At 35.6% G+C, this 10,053-nt stretch overlaps 2 protein-coding genes across 2 annotated transcripts in view; one reads left to right on the top strand and one right to left on the bottom strand.

The window, feature by feature from the left end:
• Positions 1-254: 254 nt before the first annotated feature.
• On the bottom strand, positions 255-8,670 carry LOC144449669 (NADPH oxidoreductase A-like). The gene is made up of 12 exons (XM_078140243.1): positions 8,544-8,670; positions 7,238-7,379; positions 6,060-6,187; positions 5,296-5,440; positions 4,846-5,050; positions 4,106-4,325; positions 3,464-3,603; positions 2,501-2,665; positions 1,407-1,641; positions 1,056-1,139; positions 692-813; positions 255-428 (listed from the first exon to the last, which is right to left on the bottom strand). Exons 1-12 carry the CDS (start codon positions 8,668-8,670, stop codon positions 255-257), a joined length of 1,887 nt encoding a protein of 628 aa, XP_077996369.1.
• Positions 8,671-9,496: 826 nt separating this feature from the next.
• The window catches only part of LOC144449668 (lysophospholipase D GDPD1-like), a 7,655-nt gene continuing 7,098 nt past the window's right edge, over positions 9,497-10,053 (top strand). Inside the window, exon 1 of the mRNA XM_078140242.1 lies at positions 9,497-9,632. Coding sequence (XP_077996368.1) covers positions 9,497-9,632 — 136 coding nt within the window. The remainder of the gene's footprint in view (positions 9,633-10,053) is intronic.

Genomic DNA, 10,053 nt, shown 5'->3' with positions numbered 1-10,053 from the left:
CTTCCTAATGGGAACTAGGTTAGATTTTACCTCCTGCGACTTAATTGGGAGACAAAAAACAAGAATGATCCAGGAAATAATTCAAAATAACTTTATTTGACATATCCATCTCTCAAGGAGACCTTCAAGAATATGAAATAGAATTACAGCTGATGTTTGAAATTTTGCATATTAATTACTCATTTACATAAAAATTGCATTCTACATGGCTGGTGTAGGATGTAGTACTGTGGTGGAAATAAACCACATGACCATCATGTGACCCATACATCTTTCTGATATCTGTGGTTTTCCTCCAGGAAGACTAGATATTTCTCAGCTTCTGATTGGTGCATGTCACCCTGTGATTGACAGATGTCAATCAATGCGTTGTTGACGTCATGTGCCATATGTTTAGCATCCCCACATACAAAGAGGTAAGCACCATCCTGAAAACATAGCATGATTTGACACTGTAATAATTATTTAGGTAATAGTTATGAGTGCGTGAAATATAGTATAAGGTAGTCTCCAATAGTCTGAGTCAGAACAACAGCCATGGAAATTAATCATGTTATCACTTTCAGTCCACTGGCGTTGCTAAATTTCCATTGCTTAAGCCAGAACAGAGTAACGAGTGAGTTCAGAAATGTCTCTGTAATATACTTTATGTTGTATTTCTTGAAAATGAAAATGAAATTTAATATATTACCTGCAAAGTTTTCCATATAAAATTGGAATCATTTCTCAGTAAGTGTTGGACATACACTTTCTCCTCTTGATCTCTGGAGAATGCAGTTTTCAGTACAAGATGTCCACTGTCAACCCATTGCTCTGACAGGATGAAAACACCCTTAATTTAGGTACTTTGGTTTTGAAAAGTTAGTTACTGGAGCTCTAACTATAAGATATGGTGGCAGTCATATAAAATAACTGTTTACCAAGTATATCCATTTCATAATACTGCCAACAAGTGTCATGCATATATATGACTTTATGATTTTCCTCATATTAAGGTAGCAATGCATATCATAAATTGCACGTCATTATAAAATAGTTGGTATGTATATACTCACCAAGTTCACTTTTATACAGGAAATCTTGATCTCTATGTCGACATCCAAAGTACAGAATGTTGGGTCCTGAGGCATTGGTGTAAACTGTGCAACCAAAAATATACATTAGTGAACATGCAGCTAGTACATAGATTGAAAATCAACACAGACAAACAGACAGACAGACAGACAGACAGACAGAGACACATACATACATACATACATACATACATACATACATACATACATACATACATACATACATACATACATACATACATACATACATACATACAAACAAACAAACAAACACAAACACAAACACAAACAAATGTGCATGCACTCAAATGCATGTATACACACACTACATACCTCTTTCTTGAATGAAAGCCCTAAAGGGTGCTATACCTGTTCCAGGGCCTATCATAATAATTGGCAGTTGCCCGTTACTAGGCAACCTAAAATCAGGATTGTGACTGATAAAGACTGGACATGATTGGTTGACTTGTAATCTGTCTTGTAGGAAGGTTGTTGTCACACCAGTCCGTGGTTTATCCAATGATTTATAGCGTACCACTGCAGCAGTAACACAGGCAACATTACCATCCTGCAAATAGTCAACATGTACTTTAGTCTATCTCAATTTTGGTAAGTTCTGAATTATAATAAGTACATATCCCGCAGGTATATGCCTGCAAAGCTTTATTTATACTGTGTAAAAGGTAACTTTTTATTTCTATTCTGTTGTAGTTCTTAACTAAAACTAATACAAGTTTTGCAGACTTTTAGGTCAATGTATGACATTTAATTTAGGGCTAATATGGTTAAAATTTCTTTTGGAAGTAAACAGTCCTCCAGCAGTCTGTTACACGACTTTCTGTATGTTATTTTTGTATCCTTTACCATGCTTGGTAAGGCAAGATATGTTGTAGTAAAGGTTGATTGAATGATTTATTTATTGATTGATTGATTGATTGGTTGATTTATTGATTGATTGGTTGGTTGATTGATTGATTGATTGATTGATTGATTGATTGATTTATTGATTAGTTGGTTGGTTGGTTGGTTGGTTGATTGATTGCTGATGTCTGAGCATGGAGGAAATATTTCATATCTACTGTACTTTTTGTTAGAGTTCTCTTTTGCATGTACGTGGTCTCCTCCTGTGATAGCACCAAACTTAAATCTCATAAAAGAGGTTGTGGTTTACGACAATGGGAATTCTCAGCTATTCAGATAGTATTGTCCTGAAGTATATTTGTTAATTTGTTGATATTTTGATTTCTTGAGGAATAGTCAAACTATTAATTTTCCTTTACTTCTCGTTCATTATGGAATTGGAGTGATATCCCACCACCACCCCCACCCCAACCCCCACCACCACCTCTTTACCCTGTGCACGGAAGATGATTTCTCGTGTTCAAAATATTGATAACTCTGAAATGAAAAAAATAAATCCATCTTACCACAATAGGTGATGATGAGATGGAGTAATATCTTGGTTGTAAACTTTTCATATTGCCTAAAACTTTCCTCCAATCAATGACGATACCATTACTAAGATCATCTAGTACATCGGCCACCTCTCGACTTTCAAGATATTTTGATAATTTTGTGTTTCTTTTGGAAATCTGCCAAAAGAAACAAAAAAAAGTTTATAGTAACAGTCTGAGAACTTTTCTTCCCAAAATCTTTCTATAAATTTAGCTTCTATGTTTGTTGTGCATTTGCAGTACATAAAAGTTCCTCTGCTCTATGTCTGTGGTGATATAAAAGTTTCTTGCTCTGTGTGTCTGTGGTGATATAAAATTGATGATAAATTTGTGCTTCTATTGGAAATCTGGCAAGAGAAAAAAGATAGAGGTAAAAGATTATTAACGTAAGTTTATACTTCCCCAAATCTTAAAATTTTAGATTGTCTGTCTGTTCTATGTCTGTGGTGATATAAACTTCCCAAAGTCTCATTGCTAGAACCTGAACAATATACGGCAAACAGAAATTGTTGCCCCGAGAAAGTGTTGTGATTTTACAGTCTTCAGCTAGTTCTCAAAGATAAATTTTTACTAATTACCAGACTGGTTCACTGTGTTTATATACAAGATGGCATTCTAGTCACTACTTAGACTTATCATTGCATTTTCCTTTTCCAGTGAAAATAAGTCATTGGCAAATATTTCCATGTTTATAGTAATAGGTGATTGATGGATTTTGTGAATAGGCAAAGCAAAATATTTCATTACCCATGAATTATTAAATAATATTTTAAATCTTACAAAATATAGTCAAATTTACTTACTATAAGTGATATTGAGATAAAAGTTATAGTAATGATAAATGAATATAAAATTCAATTTTTTAATAATGTCATATTTCACTTCCTTGATACAATTTCAAATGACTGATTTCATACATACAAATATATCACTTACACCATCTTCTAAAAGTTCATTCATTTTACTTTGGTTCATTTTATCATCATTAAGTTTGTCCAATAAAAGCATCAACTCTGGTTTGACATGCTTCAAGTCATAATATTTCATTAGAGCTTCTTCCAGTGAAACTTGACCAACTGTCAAAATAAAGACACACAAAAAATGATTACAAGAATGTAACGTCTGGGAAATGTTCACTGATGTTTAAAAGTAGTAAAATATATAAGCCTTTTATTTACTTTTTTTGTACTGCAAGTATGAAGTGAGGGAGAGAGAGAGAGAGAGAGAGAGAGAGAGAGAGAGAGAGAGAGAGAGAGAGAGAGAGAGAGAGAGAGAGAGAGAGAGAGAGAGAGAGAGAGAGAGAGAGAGAGAGAGAGAGAGAGAGAGAGAGAGAGAGAGAGAGAGAGAGAGAGAGAGAGAGAGAGAGAGAGAGGGGGGAGTGAGAGAGAGAGAGTGGCAGACAGACAGACAGACAGACAGACAGACAGACAGACAGACAGAGATAGAGTGACAAAGGAGAACAAGAGAGAACACAAATGGAAGGGTGTATTAATTTGGTTTTTAGGCTTTGACAAATGAATGCTATGAATTTTGTTGAGCAAGTGACACATTTCAAAAGTTAGTTTTGTTCCTACAAACCTGGCTTAGGTTGGTAAGCCCATGATGGTACATCAACTAGTTCCTGTCCTGTACACTTCAACACATCAAGTAAATACTTCACCTCACATGGATTATTTTGAGGAAAGATTCCTAATGCATCACCAGACGTAAAAGTGAGTCCACTATCATGTAAATCAAACTCACAATGAATTGTCTCTTTATCATCTTCTGTCAATAAATGAGTTAGGCGTCGCTTAACCTATGGAAACAAACAAACAAACAAACAAACAAACAAACAAAGACAACCATTAAATAAATATGTATATAATTATCTTTAAATCTAGTTTTCATCAAATTTTAATGTCAGTATGTCTTTCTAACGTAAATCAATTCAACTCCATGTATCGTCCTCATTTTTGATATGCTATCATTCTGTTAGAAACTGTAAAATTGAACATTTGTATTAGTTAATACTTTTGTCTTTTTCTGTTAAACTTGAGGGTTTCTAAACAAACAAACAAACAAACAAACAAACAAACTTTACTTTGAACCTCACAATTGATGTGTTTTTTCTCGAGAAGTTTGGCGAAGATCACTCAGTTGCTTTGAATTTCTAGTCAAATACTTCTGTTCCTGAAGACGTCAAAAACACCATTTTGAAGTTGAGGTTATGTAGTTGGTGAATAAAATACAATTTTTGATAGCTTACACCATCATCTTTCCTAGGATCATTGCAATTAATTCAGAATGTAATGTGCAATTCAAAGTATAACACTTACTATCATTTTACTCATAAAAGGTCTATTTCTATCGTGTGTATCATCGTCTCTGGGTAACCTTGGTGATAGATAATCAAGTCTTGTTTCTATGGTAATGGTTTCCATGGAATTTATAACTTTCTGCATCCAATCATTAATAACTGACCAGTCTTCCATGTCAACATCTGACCTTTGAACCAAGGGGATGGCTCCCTTATATGCTAATCTGAACACAGAATAGGAAAAAACCTCTAAGATATGGGTTACTTGTCAAGACAAGATAAGATGTACATTAAATTGTCACTTGAAAAGTGAAAATAAGAAGTTGGTGGAAAACCAATGCAGGAAAATTTGACTCGTGTTATTTCAGGTAGTTTATAATATTTATGTACAATCTATAGTTTTACAGGTTACAAAAATTTTAAATTTTATTTACCATTATTTACCAATTATAAAATTTATTTTATTTACCTTTGGTCTACAGTTTTACCAGTTCTGCAAAAATATGGGTAATTAGAATCACCAAGTGATAAAACAGAGTAATTTAAGTGAGAAAAACAATCATTATTATTCATTAATTTGTCAATCCAGGACCGGGCATCTGTTGGTGGTACACCTACAATATAATGACAAATTGATGGTAAATTATCAGTATGTAAAAAGTAAACATAGCTTACCAGCTCCCCATTTACCCTTACAGTCTGTGTAAGTGCATAGGATTAAATCCTTCACATAGCAACCTCTATCCTACCTGGTCCCCATTTATACATTTAGGTTGACTGTGACACAGTTGACAGTTCAAAAATGCCAAATGATTTCAGCCATTGAGAACACATGGAAAAAGCAAGGATTGAATCTGCAACTTGTACATGATAATGTGATCGTTTTATTACAAATCAGCCATCATGATTTCAATTCAATTCATTTCATTTCATTGTAATCTTAAATTCTGTGAAGGACTGAAACGTTGGATACTGGTAACTTAATTCCTTTGGACCCAGAATCTTGTGTTATCAGACTCAAAGGAAAATTGTTGTCGTTGTTGTCATCTTTGTCACCATCGTTGGCATCGTCATCATCATTGTCGTCATCCCTGGACGGTCTTCATTGTCATTTTTGTCGCTGTCGTTGTCGCCGCCTCTGCCGCCGCTGCTGCCGCTGCTGTCATTGTCATTGTCGCTGCCAATTTTGTTGCTGTTGTTGTCATCATGAAATTGTACTGTAACATGTCTTACCATCACCACTTGTTGATATGACAACCAGGAGAACTTGTTCTTTGTCAAAGTCCACTAATTCATGGTCCTTAGCATTAACTAATCTACACTGGATTTCATCTTCATTAACTGATGACAATTGTTGTAATCTGGTCAAAGGCAGAAGAAACATGCAGCAAAGAAATATTTCACATACATAATATGAATCAGTTGAGATGTCTGTACGTACATCAGTCAAGTTCAGAGAATTTACAAACTTTCAGTGATTACAACTGTTATTGAGGGGGTGGGGTGGGGTGGGGTGGGGTGGGGGGCAATATTCTATTCATACAATGATGCATTTGTTTGTGTCCATATATGGAATGCTTTTTTTTTTTTAAATTCACACACTATGCTATGTATTGTTTCTTTTATACTTAATTGCCAATTTTATTCAATGAAAACTAAATATTATGAACAAATCAACTATATTTAAAAGTGTCTCCTTTTAGTGTAGTTCTGAAGATACACCAAGAATACCAAAAATTTGAAAAGAAAATAATGCTACTAATAGACAATCCTAACACCACCCCCCCCCACCCCCCCCCCACACACACACCCTCCCCAATCAGACAGCAGATTTCAGATTGTAATATAATTTCCTGTATGTACAATGCAGGAGATTTGAGGGGTAGAAGTAAATGGAAAGAAAATTAGTGTATGGTACGAGGAAACGTGGATTCACAGACACTAAGTACAAGGCATATTGGAGAAGACTGAGACTAATGTTTAAAGAGATAGGATTTGAGAGAATGATGGAAGGATGTAATAGACTTGGTTGGCGCGGAGATCAATAGGAAGATTGTTCCATGATGCAGGGTTGATGTGAGAGATAGATCTCGTGCCAAAGGTTTTTGTAGCGACTCTTGGAAAGCGAAGAAGACAAGAATCAGAGGAACAGCAGAGTTGTCGTTGTGGAGTATGTGTACATTTAATTGGCTGACAGAGTCATGTCATCAATCCTCATATAGTGACTTAGAATTGTGATATCAACTGGGAATTAACATGGCAGAGATATGTAAATCTTACATCATTTGAAATTATAGCAATACCAAACTGCAAACAACTATTTCACAGTTCCCAGGGTAATCTTAACAACCAGCATCAATGTCTCCCCTGCCCAAAATAGTGTCACCTCTAATGATGAAGAGAAGTCTTACCTGTCATACAGTATCCTAGCAACCTCCTCACTGAATCCATACTCAGTTCCATAAAGTATCAGAAGTTGTTTACCAGGTTTCAAATAAAGCGGCTTATATTTATCTTGTGACTGGTTGTCATGGTTACTAAAATCTTCATCATCTGAACAGATAACGAGATATTGAACAGAAGAAACAATAAGGCGAGTTCATACATGGAGGGATACATTATGGTTACAAAGGGACAGACAGACAGACAGACAGACAGACTGTCTGACAGACAGACTGACTGACTGACAGACAGAGAGACAGACAGACAGACAGACAGACAGACAGACAGACAGACAGACAGACAGACAGACAGACAGACAGACAGACAGACAGAGCATCACAAAACCATGGAACATCTTTGAAGCACTGGTAATATATACACCTAGAATGAAACAGCCAGACAAATGGATAGTTAGGTATTAAGTATTGGTAGACATACATATTATATCTGTAATATGAGAAGAAGAAAAGATTTGTTTCTGGTCAGTGCACGCATCACTTAAATACCCTCAAGTCGGTCTTTTTTTCATGTTTGTCCAGCCCATGCAGTCTTCAGATGGGGGGAGGGGGTGGTGGACGGACACAAAAATAACCCTCCTTACTTCAGTGAAGACAACTGCAGAGCCAATCCTGAACAAGCAAATGACGTCTGCGTCACATACATACTTACTCTAAAGTACTAAATAGAACAGTAACAGCCATAAATACATGTAGTAGATTGAGTGACAGGTTTGTTGAGAATAAAAAAAAATTGCGTCATCGCACCACTTTAGACCAAATGTCCTGACCAGAAACAATTCTTTTTTTCTTCTTTTTTTTCTTTTTTTTTTTTTTGGGGGGGGGGGGTGCTATATTATAATTTATACTAATTTCAGAATACCCTGGATGAAATGTGTGTGTGTGTGTGTGTGTGTGTGTGTGTGTGTGTGTGTGTGTGTATGTGTGTGTGTATCTCAATGCACAAATTTCAACTATACAGGTTGGTAGATACACATAAAAAACAAATCATAAAGAGTAAATGAATGAAACATAAATGGATAAATAAAATGAAATATTATTGAATCAATCAATTAATCTATGTTTTTAAAACAACAACAACAACAACAACAGTAGCAACAACAACAATAACAATAACAACAACAACTTTACTATAGATGGTTCAATCATGATAAAGACTCCGATGACAGTATACAACATACAAACCCAAACCAAATAACAAACTAACTTTTAATAAAATACTGACAACACAGAAAAAGAAAACAAAAAAAAATCTTACCTATAGATGTGTCAATGAATGCATCAATGGTGTTACTGGTATATGTACTCCCAGATGATACTACCAGAGTGTACAGTACATAGGTAACAAGAATAACCAGAACCAAGGCAGCAAGTAAAATAATCATTCTAAGACTTGTGTTTTACTACCTATTCATATATATCACCACACACAGCTACGGGCGGATTTGGCTGCAAATGGTTCGACAATGTTAAAATATGTTGAACAAATCAATTTGGAGTTTCAAGTGGTCAGGGTGAACGCATAAGGTCAAAGGTCGGATGGATGCCAGTGTAGCAATAAACTGTACGTGTGATACATCGATTATTACTTCCATTGGAAGATACACTGACCTACTTGCTACTTGTAATGTATCAATTTTTTGTATTACGTCATCATCCAAATATCTACATATCGAAGCTGAACTTTGACATGACAGCAACGAGTTCGCACTTCGATTGTTCTACACAATCGGACGGATCCACTTTGACGACAATCGTCTACTGTGCATGTACAGTGATATATATTAAATCATTTCCCCTCCACTGTCTATGATTAAATGTAAAATGCTGTGGACTTTGAAAGTTATGAATGGCCTTTGGACCGGTCTTTGATCGAACATCTAGCATCTGCAGGTGGGTGATTTCCGCGGATTGGCTTCAGACAGTTGAATTTGTGTAAAAACTTCACTACTCTAAGTTGTTCGACTTTATAATCGTACATTCAAATACTGAAGGGACATTCTCTATTTAATGCGACATAACGGTCTTATCGACTGACCTGCTCTGATCGCAGAACATGCTTGATTTTCCCGCGGGCCACCAGGGGAATTCCTTTGGATGATTTGTAGGTTATGTGTATCGCGCATGTGCATTGCAATCAGCTGATAAGTAGATGCAATTGTTCGATCCGATGAGGGAATAACAAGTTTATTGTTTGTAGCAACGTCTCCCATGATAGAAGTTATGGTTATATTATCAATATTTGCCGGTTACATTGTCACTTCCATCGTACTGCTACGGTACCCAACACTGATACACCGGCGGAAAGAAATAAAATTCAAGCCGCGCGTGATTGGTCATCGTGGAGGTGAGTTGCTGTGTCATCGTTAATCGATATTTTTTTAACATATAGCTCAGAATTAATGGCACCAATGATCATAAAACCATATCACCTAATTGTTGTTTTCAAAGATGATGATAAAGCGATCAAACATACGAGTGTTGCAGCCCATTGTTAACCAAGTGAGTTGTGAGGGGCACAAAGAAAGGGACTGTCCATTCAATCGTTACTAGACAGATCACGTTAGCTTTAATACGGAATCAAAGTGAATGAATGACTCAGTTTCAACTAAATCTTGCATATACCTTTATCTAATATTTTTCAACAGGTAAAACTGAAAGTTATAGACTTGAAAAATGAAACAAATTTACCAGGATTTCAGAAATTTCAGTTTATTTCGTCATAAACAAAGGAAAGCAAATCTGTCAACCATAAATTATTGATACCA

The sequence above is a fragment of the Glandiceps talaboti genome, chromosome 18 (genome assembly GCF_964340395.1).
Source record: "Glandiceps talaboti chromosome 18, keGlaTala1.1, whole genome shotgun sequence".
NCBI classification, from domain to species: Eukaryota; Metazoa; Hemichordata; class Enteropneusta; family Spengelidae; genus Glandiceps; species Glandiceps talaboti.
This window is presented reverse-complemented; position numbering and strand designations above follow the sequence as displayed.